The following is a 19,928-nucleotide window of genomic DNA, read 5'->3' as shown; positions in this document are numbered from 1 at the left end:
GAACCAATAAGCAAGAACTAACCAAGACAGGCAACAACAACCCCTCCCCTGTCTTGGGGACAGAGACCTCTAGTAATTTCCTGGTCACCAGAAGCTCACTACCTTCTAAGAACTCTATTCCCACTTTTCTTGATGAAGATATTTTCTGAATGCTTTCAAGTAAATGTCACATCCTAATGAAAAATCAGAAAATCTTACTCATGAGGAGTAAGATTCTAATCATCCATTTTTAGCATAGAAAATATTTATGTATCTATAGCTTAAGCAATGCTTCTTAAACTTTCAAGTACATACAAATTACCTGGGGATCTCATTTCACACAATGGGTCCGGGGGAGACCCTGTAATTCTATACTTCTAACAAGTTTCCAAGTGATGGTTATGCTACCGGTCTGAGGCCCACACGTTAAAGGGTTAAGGCTACTGAAAGACTAAGCAACATATATATATATATATATATATATATATATATACTGTACTCTGAAAGATTTTAGTTTTGATTTCCAAAAAGTGCTTAAGAGGCTCATTGTGTGTGTTCGTGAGGCTGTTTATGACCTGTTTCTGGAGCAATGGTTGCCAACCCCAGCTACACATTAGAATCATCTGGGGCACCTCAAACAAAAAATAATACCAGGGCCTTGGCAAAGTCCCGCTCCACCTAGATCAATTTAAATGAATCTGAGTGATCTGCAGGCACTGGCACTAAAAAGTTCCTCAGGTGATGCTAACGTAGAAGCTAACATAGCAGGAACCATGTATGACTATAGCAGAAGCTCTTCTGACAATGGCCTGAAAGCAGAAAGAATAAGAAACGACATGTTGAGGAAATAAGATGTACTCGGAGAAAGATTGCTTTGATGTGAAATCTCACGGCGGCCGGCAACTCTTGAGTCTGAAGAAGAAATACAATCTCTACTATGCTTATTTAAATAAAAGACCACCACTGATCTCTAAACAAGAACATTTTCAGTCTTAGAGTGAATAGGAAATGCGAATATATCTTTGGAGGAAATATCTTTGACTTGTCAGCAGCTGAAGATTTCCTATTTTGAATTACTTATATTGCATCTGTCTTCAATTAATGTAGCTACTTAATTCTTCAAATATTTGGGTAGCTATTATCTGCCAGGCATTATTCTAGATCTTGGGAAAAGTTGAAGAAATTTGTGTTACTTTCCTGAGACAGGTAGTCAAATCTTGATCAAATCACATCACTCTGCCTCCTGGAAACTTTCAATGGCTTTCTATTGCATTCAGCATTTGTCCTTGGCAACTTGGCCCTTTACACTTCACTATCTTCCTTCTTCTACCAAAATGTCAGCTCCATGAGAAAAGAGAAACTTGTCTGTTTTCTTCACTAATATTCTCCCAAAATCTAGAATAATTAGTGGTACATAACAGATATCTAAATATTTAAAGAATGAATTAATTCTATACTAATTGAAGATAAACCCAGGTTACATAACCCAAAATAGGAAATCCTTCAACCATCTAGAAGCCAAAGATACACTCAACTTCCTAATTCCCTTCTGTCTCAATCCTATCAGTAATCTGATTCAGAGGTAGTAGATATAGGTGCGGGGCATTCATGGAAAACAACTTGCTCGTGTACATACACAAACTCATAATCCTAGAATCACTTTCATTTTAATTTAAAATAGACTGAATTCATAGTATTTTTAGATTAACACCTGAAACCTCAAGGATACCCCAATCAGTTTCTGGTTGTGCATCCCCTACCCAAACTCACAAAACTTTCCTGGTACTCCTTTAGCATTTTATAAACTTTTAAAGAGTGGCCCTTCTTACAGACTGTTATAAGGCAAAAATCACATACTAAGCTAGATTGAATTCCTTGGAAAAATAATTACACAACTATAAAGGTTACTTAAGTGACAAATTTAAGTGGTAAGTTCCCTGGCATTTGCAGTTTCATTCTGTTTGTTTCTTTAACAGCTCTGAATTTATCTTCTGGAAATAACTCCTCTCTGCCTCAGAGACAGAACACTACTCTGGCTCTTCTCCTTGGGAATCTTTTCCACACCATCTCCCCTTCCCATGCCTTATAGACATTACCCCAAAGTTTATAGTTCAGCACTCTACTCTCTCTGGGCCAGTGATGCTCAACATGTGGCCAAGCACCACAAACTACATCAGAATTACCAGGGATGTTCATAGACCAACAAAGACTCCTGGGCCATGCCAGCCCTAACAAATCCCAGAATGCATGGAGTAGCAGTCAAAGGCCTGTGTATTTCCCAAAAACCACCAGCGCTGATACACTCTGTAGCTGGAAACCCACTGCCCAGACATTTTCTTAAGTTTGCAGCTTTATCCCATCCCAGCCTCCAGAAAAAACTGAGGTCAGACAGCACAGCAACCAAGAACACTAGGTGAAACAAAGGCCTGGTTACAACCCTGGCTCTATCAGTTCTAGCTGTCAGATTATGGTCTGTAGTGAAACTTAACTGAAACAATGTGTGTACAAGCCTTGGCAGAATGCTTGGCCCAAGTGGGTATTTAATAAACAATTGCTATTATTAGTACTGTCCTTTTCCATCAACCTGCCTCAAACTCATTATGCATCCTCACTTCCCACCTTCCTCAAACTGCCTTGCCTTTCAGGATTCCCTCCCGAGTTCTGTTGAACTGACCATTTCACAAGTTTTCCAGGCTTCAGCCTGCTCAACTTTTCCATTGATCAACAAGCTGTTTTGTTATTCATGCTTATCTGCCCAACATCTCAATCCCAATCTCCCTCATCATTCCACACCCTCCTCCAACTAACAAATTATTTGTAAAGTCTTTCTTGACTATCCCAGCTTAAAGGAAACTTTAAGTTCATATACTCATAGACCCATATCACCTGTAAAAATTCGTTAGCAATTAATCAAAAACCGGCCTGTGACATCTCTTACAACAGTCTTAAACTATGAATTTTCCCCCTGACATTTAACCATTTACTTGTTTATATCTAGTGTCCCCAATGACCTAGTATAAGTTGCTGACACGGGTAAAGCCTATTTGATACTTTCCATCTATATGCTCAGCACCTTACTTCTTAAGATACAGTCAGCATACAAATGATTATACAGCAACTCTACCTGAGAGCTTAATGTTACGGCATTTGAGTAGAAGCATGTTAAGTAATTTGACCTAAAGGTCAAAATCTCTCCTTGGCTGCTAAGGACAATCTTGTCTGAGGTTTGAAGGAATTCTGTCATTCAATAAATTGCTTAGGGAACCAGAGGGAGATGTAAGTGGTGGTCAGATAAGCCATAATCAGATAACCTGTTGTAAAAAGAAAAACAGATGCTGCAACCAGCCATAAGCACTAAATTTACTGCCTCAGATAAACAGCTTGTAAACCAGAATGTGACTTAAGCTACAGAAGTGGCAATTCACAGACTCTAAGTTGTATTACTAAAATCCAGGTACTCCCTATTTTCATTTTAATACCACAGCCAGGCTTTTCAAAATAAGCCCAAGTCAATTCAGAGGTTTTCTTGAAATAATTTCCTTTATAGTAGAATCCTATATTTAGACCATATGAAAGATACTGAGAAACCACACAAAGAATTCACAAAGGCAGGTCCCAACTTATAAAACCAGAAAACTCTAGATCTAACACTCAACCCAATTAATAATTTTTCCCTCATGGTATAGCTATAAATAAAATGATTTCATGAACAGTTTCCAAAGATTGCCATGCTGTGTACCCTACCATTTTGCATGATATGCTTTCGTATACAAATAAATGTTCTATTCACAAACTTTTCTTCTTGTTCTTGAGATGAAACCCGAGATCTTAGAAAAATACCAAACATGCAGAAACACGCAGTGTCACATAATCTTCCTTAAATCATTATAGTGATTTAAAATACTTGCTTACTAGCTGGAAAAACTACTTAATGGGCTTTCAGTGTAGACTAGCCAGAGAAAGAAAATACATTGGAAATTGACATTTCCAACAGGTATAAAACATCTGAAGAAAATGTAGGTGAGATCATCTAGCAGTTTTAGATGACAGCCAACTCATAAGCAGAGGTTTTAAAAGCTTGTAAATCACACAATGACAAACTGAAAGGCAAAAACACACAACTGCACTTCACCTTTTCCCCTTTCGAAAGAGATGAAAAACCAGAATTTTGTGAAAAAGAAACATTCAACATTTCAACGCTACTTAAAATAAAGGAAACCTAGTTTTATCATACACTAAAAAAACCGTGCTTATATCAAGTTGCCAAAGCCTCATACCAGATATTAATTGGCGGGGCGGGATGGGGGTGGGCAGTGAATTGGAAGGGCTCAGAAGGCTGGTAGGACTAAAGGCACAACAAAAATGGTAAGAGCAGACAAAAGCTAGATTTCTCGTTAACACTGCCGATTCACTTCCCAAAACTGTAGTTGCCTATTTCCATAATTCAATCTCTTTGCAAGCCAAAACTAACCATTTTGGCTAAACTATCATTCCCAGCATGATAGTACTTTTTTTTTTTTTTTCTGGTGCTATATACTAACCCAGAGGTTTAGAATCAGTGTTTGTAATGGCAACATTTTACAGTATTAAGTTCTTCCAGTACCATTAAATCACCACAGAGGGTGAAGCTAGGGTTAATGGAAAATGTCCAAACTTTACAGGACACCAGGCTGTTAAGTCCCAAATCCATGACCAGGATTTTAACACTTTTGGCTCCCACGATACAAAATCTTTCTCACACGATAAATTAAAAAAAATTACATACATATAAACACCAAGTACAACAGAAGTTCTGGCCCAGAATTTTACAAACACACTTTGGTAAGGAGAGGAAGCTAGTGATAGCAGCAGAGTGCCTCAAGACTTCCAATCAGAGAAACAATATCCCCACCAGTAAAAGCCCTCACCCTGTTAACCAAATGCATTTTTGACCTCTAAAAACCCTCTTACCTGTTTACAAGAGTTTATACAGCTGTTTGCCACTGGAACACCACCTTGCAGAGTATAACCGTGCCATCCTTTGTTGATAATCACCTGTTGCCTAAGTAAGCATCATCCCGCATGGAGACAGACAGCACTAGGGCTCTTCCATCCGAGGTTAAAATTCAAAACAAGCCCAACAAGCCTGCATTTCAAGGTGGTCTTCGTCTGCAACTAGGTAAGTTTAAAACTGGCAAACAACAGTGGTGTCTGAAGCCAATGGTGCAGCACTGCTGGCTTCCTCTTGAACTCCAGCGTTGTCACTGTGCACCGAAGTCTCCTGCTGCAAACAGGGGAGTTGTTCTCCTGTACTGGGAACAGCTTCCAAAGCTCAGGAGCCCCTGTACAGGATAACGCAGGAACTAAAGGCAAACACTTTCTCCTCCTTAGGGACGCCTCCATTTTTTTCCTCACACTCTGTACTACCAACCGAAGTGACCGGGCCTGAGTGTGCGTTCGTACCTACGAAACCGTCACGGTGCATGCACATCCGAGGCATGTGGAACCACAGGTCAAATAAGGCACAGATACCACAGTAACGGTTCTAATTACACACGCTAGCTCTCAGGAACTCTTCATCCATTCAGAACTAAACCCATCACTGCATAACTCTGGTAAGAAGCCCCTGGAGACGGAGGAGCTCCTCAAATGTGTCAGGAAAGGCTTTATTAACATCATCATTAACATTTAAAAAGCAAACGGAGCATTTCTCCTTCTTTTGGCAATTTGGTGCAAATGTTAAGTGCAAGATAAAGCAATTTCAAACTTCTCTTCAAATTAAAAATGAAACTAAGGCCAAACGTGACGGGTGAACAAAATAAATCAAAACTTAAATTTCAGCAACTCCGGCTCTTCAAACCAGCAAAGCCCCCGACTCGTGCACTGTGTTGAGGCTTACGGTGCTTGCCCCGGCTTCTTGTGTGCCAGCAAACAGCACCATTTCCTCATCAAGTTGAGGACTGAGAGGCCAAAGATCCCCTTCGCTGCAAACAAAGGGGGTCACAGTAACACTAGTGATCCTTCAGAATTGACACACCGTGATAGTCAACATGATGGTCTCCCTGCTTCTTGCTCAAGACATACAAGATCTGAGCAGCAGCAAGAACCCCCTCGGCTGCAAACAAAGGGGTCAAAGGTTTGCCGTCAATTCACTTCCAGGCAGAAAAACATTTTCCTCAAAAGAAACAATTTATTTAGAATAAAACAAAAGCAGCTCAACTGTGAGCGCACGTTTGAGTGACAGCTACTTTTAAGCTGTGTGAGCCATAAAAAGGGTTTTTCTTTACTTTTCCAGAAATCTTGTGTACACAGCACAAAGCAAGAGGTCATTTTTTTTCCACTTAAAACACCGGCATTGGCATCACAATAGCAGATACACAACTTTAAGCTGCCATTTTAGTAAAATGCACAAATACTAAACAGATTAGCTTTCTTCCATCAAGAGGCCCATGTAAACTCCACATAAGCCACAACTTCTCTTCAAAAAGGTCCATTAGAGCTTTGAATTCCATATCTTCAATCCGCAGTTCACCAGTTTTGCTTGCAGGGGGGGAAAAAAAGGTTATTCAGTACAAATGTTTACAATATTAAAAATATATATATTTCCCCTATGCCATTATAGATGAACATAACATTAACAAGACCTTCCTGGATAGTCCAGCTTGACTTCAAAAAGCACCAATAATACCCACTGGCACATACCTTGAATGAATTTACTGTATGAATAGACAAGTAACAAGTAGAACAACAGGGTGGATTTTTTTAAGGACTGCAATTAAGCAAAGACCATGGAACTGAAAATATCCTTTATACTCATGTAACTGAGTAAAACATGTCAAAAAAATTCAGAAGAAAGGACATTTATAATCAATTTATGATCAATATATCCTAAATATAACTTAAAAAACTAAACTAAAAAAAGGTGGAATTTAGTCAAACTTTTACCCCTCTGTTTTCATTCCATAATTTAAATGGAACAATCCAGAACTACTCCTTTGTAAAAAGGGGTCAAGATATGAAGCCACTTAAAAATCCACCTTCATCTGTGTTACCAAAGACAGCAGCTATTCTTTTAAGAAAATTCATACGAACAATTGCTAAACAGCCAAAGAACATTTTAGGACTTTTACTTTTCAACTATTTAAATCAAACAAAGAAACCTTCTTTATTTAGCTAGACAGTTCACTGTGGTTACCTGAAATAATTTTCTCCCTTTAGAGACATCATTATAACCAGCACGTTAACAGGGTCAGCTCCACTTCTCTTGTTCTCATACCTAACCGCCATCTCAAAACCAAACACCATAGCAGAGACAGAAAAAAAATTCTCTCCAAAACTTTTCACATAAAAGGTCATTAAGGCCCTCTTCTCAAGAGGATGTCCTGATTCTGTTACCAGAGTTTTTGGTGAATGGTTCCTATATGGACCCAAACCGCAGTTCAAGCTATACCTGCATAACGAGCAATTTCATGGTCTAAAGAACGTGGATTTCAAATTGTAAAAAAACAAGACAAATACTGTCAGTGAAAACCTGCTCATAAAATTTTTAAATAAACCGAAACAGTGTTTGACTCTGAAAGCAACACTTACACCTCACTTTTCCCACTGTATCTCAAATGATCTAACTGAATTAAGGGCCAGAGTATGTTACCTTCAAAATGTGACAAAAGCTTATGCCAGTCAGAGGATGAACATTTTAAGATGTAATTCTTAAAGGGAAAACTCAATCTACAGAGTCCAAGTATACATGTTAAACCAGGAATTTAAATTTTTGTGTAGAAAACGCTTTACAGGAATCCCAGTTACAACCAACAAAATAATCTTTAAAAAACTGGCTAGGAGCTGAATGATTGTTTAATTTTCCATAAACTTTGAAGTTGTGATCTAAGTCTTAATTAGTTTGATGTTCTTCAAAGTAATACTTAATAAGTCATTAAATGATATACTGCAATTTTCTTTGCATTCATTTCAACAGAGTTCCAGAAAAATCAATTGAGCTAAACGAGTTTTGTTTTTTGTTTTTTTTTAAGTAAAAGAAACAAGTGGTTGTTGCAAAGAACATCCAATATTGAGATTATGAAATTCTGGCTAATGAGAATTAGAACCAGATAGCTTTAGACTCTCGCTTTCATTCCATCCTGAAGGCTTAAATAGTTTAACAGTATTATGAACTGGCACAACAGAATGGGCAACACAAATAAGAAATTCATCTGAATGATGGCACTCTGTAGGTAAGCACCAAACTAAACATAATTAGTTATTTCTAATACATACATTTAGAAATGATATCAAGCCATTGTTTCAAAACCATAGAAGCACAAATTGCCCAGATCTAACAAAAGCCGCCATGTCAGATAAAGATTCAAATAAACAAACATGGAGCAAAAACCACAGTACTCTTCGGTAAGTTGTCACATCAACTTAAAAAAGAAAAAAAAAAAAAAAAGAGAGATAAAAAGAAAAATGGGAAAAACCACATTTTGGATTAGAGTAAAATTAAATGTTATGAACTTCACTCTCTAAAAGAGCAAAATCATCTGTCCAGCCTTCTTATCAAAAGATATTCAAAAGTTAATGGTTAGTGAGATTTAAACTGGAAAAATGTATCTAGCCAAACTGTACTTTGACCCCATGTATGCACAGACTGCAAACTTGCGTTAGTTTCTAAGTATCTCCTCCATATTAGTGTGCTAAGCACAGCTTTTTAAAAACAAAAAGCAGCAAGTCTTACTTGTAGGATTTCAGATATTTTTCCTACAGGGACACCAAGGACCTTTGTGCTCATTGCCTAGTACCTTCCTTCTGTCAAAATAGCTAGTTTTTCCAGTTTAAAAACAAAACAAACAAACAAACAAAAAAAAAACCCACAAAGACCTCCCAACTTAAAAAGAAATTTATAAATGCATAGTGAAAACCAAAAGGATGACACAGCAGTGATGAGGATTTCATGCTGACACGCATTAGACACCTGTCATAACGGAAAATAAAAAAATTACATGACATTTCCCTGGGTTATTATTGGTGCTATTTCAAAACTACCAGCTTTGATAACAGAAAGAAAACAGTTGAGTTCTGCCAGGCTTTCTATAAGTCATTTTCACAGAATAGAAACATGACCATGATCCAAAAGGTCCTAGAGTTTCTAATCATAATTAAATATCAAGGGCCTTAGCTAAAGTCCTCAGCATATATGTATCAAGGCGGGGAAAATATACTTACTAATGACCTGAGAAACTAGGAGTGAGGACAAGGGGACAGATCAAAGAAACAAGACAAAAAAAGAAAATCATCCATTACTGTTATGCAGCAAAAGCCCTTGTTAAGAACCAGAAATTGATATAACCTTCAGCTCTGAAAAAAACTGTGAGGGTAGGTTAAATTATTCTATATTAATTTCAGGTGTTTGGGAAATAAAACAATAAAAAGTGGTTTTCCTACACTGACATTTCAGTTCTCTGTGGCTGGACACCCGTGAAAATATTAAACACAAAATTTCAAAGATATTCAACATTTTCAATAATGTAATGTCATCGCTACTGTTTATATATGAAAATAAAAATACAGGCAAAATTTAAAAAGAGCATGTCAAAGGCATTTCACGATGACTTTAAAAATTTCTGCAATCCAGATATGGCTGATTAATGCCCACTAGAACAAAAGCTGACTTATGAGCCTGCAGACAACTCTTCTTTCTATTATTGAAATCAGAAATTTGCATGGATATAAAAAAACTCATCTTTGATGAAAAACACTTAAGTTTTGAAATATGCACAATTAAATTAGACCTGTACCTGCTATACCTCTCTGAAAGTCAGTAAAAACACCACCACACACCAATAACTAACCAAAGAATTCTGATTTTAAAAACACCTACTCACTTCTTGCATACTAGCATAAGACATAGATGGTTTGTAACCTACTCCTCAATTTTTTTCTGAACAGTTACAGCTACAAACCAAAAGTGCATATACGGGATACAGAACTTAGGAACTAATGATAAAAATGTGTATGTTAAAGCAAACTCTGGGAATAAACCATGTACTTTAAGGGAAATACTCAAATACCTGATTAAAATAATTACATTGCTATACAGTTTATCAGCTTGTACTTTTAAGATTCCTGATCAAATTTCAGCCACACAAATAACATTTCTGGTACAGGAATTATTTACCTACATACCAATCAACCCACTTTTAGGTGTAATATTATCTTTAAAAGTCAGTGGGCTCTTCTCCAAATCCCGACTTTTCAAGAAAATTTTGGGTTTGTAACTCTGAGGATTTTTTTTTTTTTAAGCTCAAGGTTACAAAAGGGGGAAAAAAAAAAACTGAAGAAAAAAAGAGGAGAAAAGTTACTCATAAAAGAGTAGGAACTCCTAATTAAAATAAATTCATCTGCCTGCTACCTCAGGGCATCCCTTTCACTTAAAATAATAGCTAAACTGTCCTGACTTCTATTTTAAAGGTTTATAAAAATATAAAAAAGAAAAAGCTACAACTAAAACTAATTCAAAAGGAAATTTCATCTGATGCTGTATCCCATTACACATCACAAAACAGGAACCATGTCAAAGTAGTAAATACAAGTTACACATGGACTTTAGGACGCACCACGGACAATGATCATGACCAGGTAATCTTCTTCAGATTTGGCCAGTGCCTTGGCAGGGGAATCCAGGAACTGCTGGGAGAACTCACAGGGTGGGAAAGCATGTAGGACCCCGGTGTTTTCCTTGTCTTTGTTGCCCCCCACAGGGAGGCTTATCACCCCAGCGGCCTGCTTTTGCTTTAAATAGGACACAAGGTTCCTAAGTGGCCTCTGAGTAGAGGTGGCAGTGTCTGATGTGGCTGAGGAAGAGGAGGACCTGCTGTCAGAACTTCCAGGCACAGCCAGAAGAATGGCATAACCATTGGGCCCTGCCACTTTGATGCGTCGAGTTACTTCATCCAACTTGGGCTGGTCCAAACGAAGACGCTGAGTGATCTTGAGCTGGGCTACTTTGCCTCCCGTTGCGCCCTCCACAAGAAGACTACTAGCCACTTGGAGGTCACCCTGCAACAGATGCATGTTGGAAGGAAAGTTGCTGTTCTTCAACAGAAGCATGCCCTGCCAGGCCAAACAGAGTTTGGGAGAGGCTGCAGCTGTTGGGGCTGTCCCACCATCCTGTTTCTGGGAGGGGGACTTTAGCTTTGAGGAAACAGTGCTGGTGCTGGGTGCACTCCCATCAGACCGGTCTTCTTTTTTCAGAGGGCTTTTTCCCTCAATGGGAGCCGCTGTCCGGTGCTTCCTATCCCGTTCAGCTGATGCAGAGTTTTTACGGTCTCGCTTGTCACCCTGGCTCTTCTCCAAACTACCTCGTCTGTCTCTGACTGGAGAGGGCCTTTCCAAGATAAGAAGACGGGAAGATCGATCATTGTCACTGTTGTAGCGATCCCGGCTACTGCTCAATTCTGGGCTGCGGTCGGGAGAAAGAGCACAGTGACGTTTTCGGGGACGGTCACTCTCAGGAGACCTATCCAGGTGCCGGCCCCCACTCTCCTCAGGCGGCCTTCGCTTCCTAGGCTGGTCTCTGCTGCTGGGAAGATCTCGCTCGCCTCTGTCCCGGTCCAAAGACCAGCCATCTCGCCTGCGATCCAGGCTATCCAGTGGCTCATAAGCAGGCACAGCAGTAGCTGCAGTCCGAGTGCTGCGTTCACGGACTGGGGGTGGGGGTGGCACCCAGTCAGAGTCAGGATAAAGATCTCTGTCACGATCTCTGTATAGTAAGGGTGGTGTCCTATCCCGAGCACCCCTCAAAGGGTCAGGTGCTCGATGTCCAAAAGCATCTGTCACCAATTCATAATGAGTTAAGGGCAGAGGCTGCAGATATTGCTGCTGGTAACGATGTTCCGTATCTGCAAAGTCTACTCTAAGGCGACGATCTGGGCCACCAAGTGGGAAGCCACGCATATGGGTCCAGGCAGCATGAGCTGCATCGAGGCTTTCATATTGGATATATGCCCAACTATCACCTTTGCGGTAGTCTATAGTGCGAATGGTGCCAAATCGGTCAAACTCTCGTGCCAGGGCAGCGAGAGGCACCCAAGGTCCCAGACCACCTACCCAGAGGCGGGTGGTGGGTGTAGCTTTACCATAACCAATTTTGATAGGATTCCGAATAATAATTTTGCCAGACATTGCCAGTTTGGCCCGGTGAGACATGTCTAGGTTCTCAAATTTGAGAAAGCCATAGGTACTGGTCTGGCCCCGAGAAGGCCTCTTGATGTCTACCTCAGTGATGACTCCAAAGCGGTCAAAAGCCCTTCTTAGATCACTCTCTGTCACAGTGATGTCTAGGTTGCCCAAGAAAAGCGTCCGGTTAGCTCGCTGATCATCCTCGGGAGAGATCTCATCTACTTCTCGGAAAGGAGCAGCACCTGCTCCAGCTCCCACCCTTGGCTCAAGACTGTATGCGGGGCGCACTCTCTCATAGAATGGGTAGTCTCGCTCTCTCTCCAGCTCACGGGGCAATGGTGGCGGGGGTGGTGGGGGCAAACGGCCAAGAGCCAACTGCTGCAACCGGTAGTCTCTGTATCCCAAGGCTGCGCCACCAGGGGAAAGTGATCTCTGGCCTCCACCTCCTCCAGGGGGATGCCGGTGTCCACCTACCGAGGCCCCGACCACGCTGGCTGACGGAGGATAAGTATCTTTGTCTAAAGGCGAGCGGCTGCGGCGCCGGCTCACATACACAGCTTCTATCTTCAGGGGCCGGTCATAGAGCACTAGGCGGCCTCGGGCATGCTTGGCCGCCCGCGCGTCCTCTGGCCGCCGGAAGTTCACAAAAGCTACTCGCTCATCCCCGCTGCCAGAACCCGAGAGATGACTGATTTTGACACTTACATCACCGAAGCGTTTGAACTCGTGAAACAGTCCGTCCTCCACCGCTTCGTCACTCAGCTGGGACCCCAACTCGCTGATCTTCAATGTCTTGTATTCCCCGCCGTCCCCGCCGCCAGGAGCTGAGGAGGCGGCCCCAGAGGAACGTGACTCCCCGCCTCCACCCCGGGAGCTGCTGCGCGACTCGCCCCCGCCCGAGGAATTTTTGGTGCTTGGGGAGCTGTAACTATGCAAGCGGCTACTGGAGCTGCCCCCGCCAGTGTCATACTCGCGGCTGCCACCTCGGCTGCTGGACTTGTCCAGATGAAGGCTGCGCCGCGACCCGCCGCCGCTGTCGGTCTTTCCGCTGCTACTCCCATTGCTGCCACCAGAGCCCCCTAACTTCTTGCTCCGCTCCCCGCGGGAAGTCGAGTCCTCACCTCCACGGGAGCGTTTGGTCTTGACTGGAGAGCGCTCTTTTCCCTTCATTGTTGCGGGTCGTCGGAGGTCGTCTCCGCGGAGATGATTAACCCGCCGGCCCGCGCTCGTTTCACACAGCGGAACCGCACGCCGCCATCTTGGACTCCGCCGCGGCAAAGGATCCCGCCCCGCACTCCTCATTGGTCAATTAGCTCCTCTCTTCTACAGTCTCATTGGGAAGACGATTTGTCTGTCTTTACATCTCCCCGCGCTCCGGAAAGGCGCCCGCCCAACCACTGTTATTGGGTTCCCAACGCTTTAGTCTGAGTACTTCATTGGTTATATTTGTTGTCCATCTTAACGGTTCCTCGCGCCAGGCCGTGGCTCCGCCCCTCGCACTCTAGGGTCACCTGACCCAAACTCTGAAGGTGTTGATTGGACAAAAAGTCTGCCCTGTAACGGTACTTCTAGCGCGGTAAAAGCAGTGATCCCACCTCCTCATTCCTTTCATTGGTTTGGGACTCCGTCCTTTAACTCACTATTTGGGAAGTCGGGCCATCTGTTCTGGCGTTTTTTCTGAGAGGCCCGCTTACAGCGTTCTCGCGAGAGAGAAAGCGCTCCCTTTCTCGACCCGTTCTTCCAACTCCTCGGGCGGCTGAAAGAAGTTTAAATCTGATTGGATGTTGACCAGGAAGTTAATAGGCTGAAATAACTGTCCGTCATTCGCTTAAAGGGGTAGGCTCGCATACTGGGGAGGCTGACTGAAGGTGAAAGAGTAGAACACGCGCTTGCTGTGCGACGTCACTGAGACGTCGCGAGATGGTGACCCAGCGCCAGCCCCGCCTCCTCGCGCTTTCTGCGTTCTCTTCTCAAGCATTAATCTGATCCCGCGCGGTCTTGGGTGTACCTTGCCTCTTGGAACTCGAAACTTCTGGCCACGCCTGCTTAGTTCTTGTCTGGGACAAGGGGCTGTCGGGGCGAATTCCTCAGGAAGGAACCTCAGGGGACACCATCTTAGTCCCTCCGGCCTCAGAACAGCCTGAAAAAGCTGAGGTCCCCGGGGGCGGGCTGGCCGCGGGTTCCCAGTTCGCCAAGTGCCGGTCCCACTAACGCCTGGGGCTCTCGGGGACCAGCAGCTGGGAGGCAGCGCGGCCGAGCTGCCGCCTTCGCCCGGGGCCCGGCTCTTTGGCGTTCCCTGCTCCAGCCCAAGCACCCCGCGTAACCGGAGGGGGCGGCGGGGCAATGCCCGGGTCCCGCGGTCGGCGCGCGTGTCTCTGCGTTCCCAGTTTTCTATTGCGAAGTCGCGTGCGTTTTGGATTTTGTACAAGATCCGGTGATCTAGGTCCCTTCGCTTCGTACCTGTAATGCCCCTCCCGGTTAAATGATAGTCACATGGACGCTCCAGGGGCAGACGTGTCGCTCGTTTTTTCTGCACTTCTCGAACCTCCCGGCATCCGGTTAGTGTAAGAAGCCAGTAGCACAGCCACCTTGCCGACTCTCCGGAGGAACCTCTTGGCCTTCTTCAGGCATCATCCGCTCCAAAAGCCGTCTTGCGTTGAGATACAGAAAGCACGTGTGCCAGGTGCCCTTCGTCAGGTGAAGGGAGGAAGTGCTGAGTTCATCACAGCGGTTGGTTAGGCTTGTTGCCGTCCTCCCAGAGGTTGTGAGGATTCTTGTGTGGAAGGTTATGAGGGAGGTTATGAGGTTATGACGGTTCTTGTGTCGATCCTCTCTTCTGCCACGTCTTTCAAGTCCAATACGTAGGAGAAAATGATATTTTTAAACACACGTTTTTCAAGGTAATATGAATGTCGCCAAAACAAACCTAAACTTCAAAGCTGTGTTAACGATTGGGACAGCAACATGTTTGGTCCTGCCGTAGCCATCCTTTTTCTAGAAATCTTGAGGAAGATGAATATGAATTTTATCTCTTGATTTGACAAAGAAGCTTGAAAGAAGCCTGATAGGTAAAAGCATAAAAATCTGCCTGATTGTACTATGTAGACTGACTTACTTGCTGTATTAAGACTATTTTAAAACTTGCTACCGTGGGCGCCTGGGTGGCTCAGTGGGTTAAGCCGCTGCCTTCAGCTCAGGTTATGATCTCAGGGTCCTGGATCGAGTCCCGCATCGGGCTCTCTGCTCAGCAGTCCTCCTCTCTCTCTCTCTGCCTGCCTCTCTGCCTACTTGTGATCTCTCTCTCTCAAACAAATAAATAAAATCTTAAAAAAAAAAAAAGACTTGCTACCGTTTGTGGTTTAAAAAGAACAATATATATGCGTAGGTGCTAGTGTTTCTGTTAATATATTCATAGAAACTTCATTGAGAGTGCTTCAGTAATGGTTACTAAGATCACCCTGAGAGGCGGGTAGAGGCTCTGGGTGGGAGAGAGACTCAATTTCCACTGTATATCTTTCTGCATTATTAAAAGGAAACTTGTTTTACCATGTGCATACTATTACTGTTCCATTTTTTTTAAATAGCAATTATTTTTAGCATCCCTTAAATTTACAGAAAAAAAAATTACAGAACTAGAATACTATAAAGAACTCCTATGTACCCAACACCCAGTTTCAACAATTACCAACTCCTGTCAGTCTTGTTTCCTATATACTCTCTTCCCACTCTTTGTTATTTTGTTCCAGGCTTATCTGGTACATTTCCTGCCCCAGACATGAAAGCAGCCATTTCTCCAAGGAGATCTGGTTCCTTTTAGGGAGAAAAGATATTTAAAGATAAAAATATGGATGTTAGGAGATAAGACAACAACCAACACAGTATTTGTAAAAGCACAAAACAGAAGGTTTTAGTTGTTAGGGAATTTTAATCTGTTTCAAGGTTATATTAAACACAACACAAAATTGAAGTTAAGCCATTATCTGGTTATTTAATGCAACAGCCAATCCAAACCAGAGTGACTATTTTTGGCCTAAACTGATCTGCGTAGGTAAGTGAATGACCAGAGAAAAAGTAATGACCAAATCAGTGTAGTTTCTCAAACATGACAGGAATTGAGAATGGTGGGAAAGAATTCAAGGAGCAGGTACTGGGCAGTGCCCAAGGCTCTGCAAAGCTTAGCAGAATGACTTAGCATTTGAAATACCAGAGAACCTCATGGAAGCTACTGCAGAGAGGAAGGTGGCAGGAGAGCTTGCCTAAGGGGACTGGTGGCCTGTCTGCTCTTGAAAGGATTGGTAAGTAGAATGGATAGAAGAGCCCTGGCTTCTGTTCTTAGTAACAGCCAAAATAGAACCTTGATGTATGTGTATGTGTGTATGTCCACAACAGAATTAGGTAATGACAAAATATGCCTATGCTGTAATCACAGTGAGTGTTTTTATTTCCTTATTGTTCTTTAAAGCATGAAGGTGCTTCGTGAGGTCGTATCAGCTTATGTTCACATACATGCTTTAGAGAGAGCTGAGAGAGGATAAAAGTGAACTAGGATTTAGAAGACCAGGACTTTAAACTTTTTTTCTGGTGTTGGTGATGGAATTGTTGAGGTCCAGTTCAAGGTTTCATCTGGGCTTGAAAATGCCGTGTCAAAAACCAAGACATAGAGTTGAGAAAAAGCTGACATAGCCCATTCTGGCGTCAAACTTGGTTCCCTGAAACTATAATTCAAAGGCCCCGGAGGTCACAGCCCAGCAGGAAAGCAGCCACAACTAGCTTTCTATATGAAGTGCTTTTTTCCATATCCTTTAAAATCAGTTTCAAAAGCAAAATGACAGTTATGGAAGAAACTGCGTAATTAAAAGTTATCAGTATGCTTTCGATCAAATGTCTTCTTTCAACCCTCCTGCATTTTATTGTTTCTGTATCCTCAGTATGCAGACAATTAAGATTGCAATATGAAATTTATCTTGGGAGCTGAAAGCTGATTGATTTCCTGGCAGATGCAAAAAGGCCTGAAGCTGGAAATTGGAATTATTTTCCCACCCACAATAGTGGATTAAAATTTTCAATTTCATCGTCTTTCATAAAAGTGAGTGGTCTCTTGACAGGTTCATTTTGTTCGTCTGCAGAAAAAGCATGCATTTTACCCATAGGCATATATTAAATCCTAAAATAGCAAATAAACATTTAGGACCTAGCTTGCATTATTTTTTTTTAAGATTTTATTATTTGATAGAGATCACAAGTAGTCAGGGAGGCAGGCAGAGAGAGAGGAGGAAGCAGGTTCCCCGCTGAGCGGAGTGCCCCAAGCAGGGCTCCATCCCAGGACCCTGAGACCATGACCTGTGCCAAAAGCAGAGGCTTTAACCCACTTAGCCACCCAGGTGCCCCTCTAGCTTGCATTATTAAATCACTTGCTTATTTTGGTCTGTAGCCTTTATTTTTAACGGCTTTATTAAGATATAATTTGCATACCATAAATTTCACCCATTTTAAGTATAGAACTCCATGGTTTTTATTATACTCACAGAGCTCTGTATGTGGTTCACCCTTTTAACATTGTTAACAGAAAGCACTCTACTATAGCTTCTCCTGCATGACTATGCCCTTATATGATTTTCTCTTTCATATATTTAGACGTCTTATAGGGCAGTGGCCAAGAGCATGGACGCTGGAACCAGCCAGTGTGGACTAAATCCCAGCTCTGCCGTGGGCAGAAGAGTTACTGTTAATCTCTCTAGGCCTTCATTTTCTCATCCATAAAATGGGAATAATCCTAGGATCTTCACTGGGAGGACTAAGTGGGTTAAAACACATAAAGATCTTAGAACAGTGCCAGGTACATGCTAAGCACTACAAATATGTTTGCTGTTACTAATATATTTTCTTTTTGAATTTGGGTACATGAAATTGGAGTAATCATAATCCTCAGTTTATGATACATAATCATCAGTGGCCCATCCAAAGAGATGAAAGAGCTTTTCATCTCTTTATCAACAACCTGTGAATACCCATGAAACTACCACTCAATCCAAGAAATAGAATGTTACTGGTAATTTACATCTACCTAAATACCTTATCCTTATTCCTTATCCACTGCCTACTCTCATAGGTAACTACTATCCTGAATCTGGTGTTTCATAATTTCTTGTTTTGATTAGTTTTAAGAACTTTAAAAGATGTTTTGTTCTTTTATTTTAAGATTTATTTATTTATTCTAGAAACAGAAAAAGAACACAGGCAGGAGGAGCAGAGAGAAAGAATCTCAAGCAGACTTCCCACTGCGCATGGAGCCCAGTGTGGGGCTCAATCTCACAACTCTGAGATCAGACCTGATCCAAAAATCAAGAGTTGGACGCTTAACCAACTGCGCCACCTAGATGCCCCAAGGACTTTAAAGAATTTTTTTTTTAATTTTATTTATTTATCAGAGAGAGGGGCGGGGGAGAGAGCAAGCACAGGCAGACAGAATGGCAGGCAGAGGCAGAGGGAGAAGCAGGCTCCCTGCTGAGCAAGGAGCCCGATGTGGGACTCGATCCCAGGACGCTGGGATCATGACCTGAGCCGAAGGCAGCTGCTTAACCAACTGAGCCACCCAGGCGTCCCTTTAAAGAATTTTTTTTTTTTTTAAAGATTTTATTTATTCATTTGACAGAGAGAGATCACAAGTAGGCAGAGAGGCAGGCAGAGAGAGAGAGGAGGAAGCAGGCTCCCTGCTGAGCAGAGAGCCCGATGCGGGACTCGATCCCAGGACCCTGAGATCATGACCCTAGCCAAAGGCAGCGGCTTAACCCACTGAGCCACCCAGGCGCCCCTAAAGAATTTTTTGAAGGAATTTTTAAAAGCGTGTGTGTGCATGCGTGCATGGGCATGCGTGTTTATAGTATTTTTGCTTGTTTTTTAACTTTATACAAATTTACATTTGAACAATATAATATTTGTAATCTTCTGAGACTTGCATTTTTCATTCCTAATGTTACTATGATTCTTTCATGTTATCATATGTAGCTATGTTTATTTCCATTACTGTAAAATATTCCATTTTATTGAATATACCACCACTTATATGTCCATTCCTCCTCTGATGAACCTGTGGGCCATTTTCTGTTCTTGTGCTATTTTGAGCAGTGCTACTATGAAGGTTCTTATTCATGTGTCTTGAGGCACACATGCAAAAATTTCTTTGGGATAAGATAGGGAGGTGGTGGGTAGAGGATACGTAGGAAGAGAACTACCAGAATAAAGGGAATATTTAATGGCTAATTTTATAAGAAAAAGAAAAAACAAGAAATTCCTTGCCAGCAATGTTTAAGAGGTCTTGTTAATCCATGTCATTGGCATTTTATAACTTTTTTTTCCCCAAACAAATGGGTGTCAAATAGTATCCCTCTGTGGTTTTGATGTTTTATTTCTCCAATTACAATGATGTTGTGAATGTCTTTTTAAGTTTCCTGGCCATATGTTTCTTCATCTATGAAATATCTGTTCATGTCTTTTTCTCCTCTACTGAATTAGATCTTTCTTATTATGTGTAGGTTATTTTCATATATTCTTGATTCTAATATTCTGTAGAATAGATATATGACAAACATCTTTTTCTAGTTCACAGCTTATTTTTCATTTTTTGTTGTTAGCACTTTTTGTATCTTGCCTAAGAAATCCTCTTCACTTCCTCTAATCCTGCTGCCAATATTTTCACCTATATTAAAATTTTGTTTGTCTTATACATTTTAGAGCCAATTCATCAAGCTCCATGAACATCTGTCTATGATTGGGGTTTCATTAAATCTATGGATTAA

General features: G+C 41.9%; 1 protein-coding gene across 1 annotated transcript; it reads right to left on the bottom strand.

Moving 5' to 3' along the window:
* Positions 1-5,608: 5,608 nt before the first annotated feature.
* Positions 5,609-15,640, bottom strand: RBM15 (RNA binding motif protein 15). The gene is made up of 2 exons (XM_059375686.1): positions 10,569-15,640; positions 5,609-6,498 (listed from the first exon to the last, which is right to left on the bottom strand). Exons 1-2 carry the CDS (start codon positions 13,432-13,434, stop codon positions 6,452-6,454), a joined length of 2,913 nt encoding a protein of 970 aa, XP_059231669.1. The 5' UTR covers positions 13,435-15,640; the 3' UTR covers positions 5,609-6,451.
* Between the last annotated feature and the right edge of the window lie 4,288 nt (positions 15,641-19,928).

Source organism: Mustela nigripes, chromosome 14 (assembly GCF_022355385.1).
Source record: "Mustela nigripes isolate SB6536 chromosome 14, MUSNIG.SB6536, whole genome shotgun sequence".
NCBI classification, from domain to species: Eukaryota; Metazoa; Chordata; class Mammalia; order Carnivora; family Mustelidae; genus Mustela; species Mustela nigripes.
Note: the sequence above shows the minus strand (reverse complement) of the source record. Positions and strands in the feature narration are given on the sequence as shown.

What these genes read in the sequence shown, in the direction of transcription:
- RBM15 (XM_059375686.1), bottom strand. Translation starts at nt 13,434, where the DNA reads ATGAGGAGTGCGGGGCGGGATCCTTTGCCGCGGCGGAGTCCAAGATGG. An exon ending in GGTCATGATCATTGTCCGTG is followed by an intron (nt 6,499 to 10,568) that starts GTGCGTCCTAAA and finishes CCCCCCTGCAAG; the next exon opens with CAAAACTGGTGAACTGCGGA.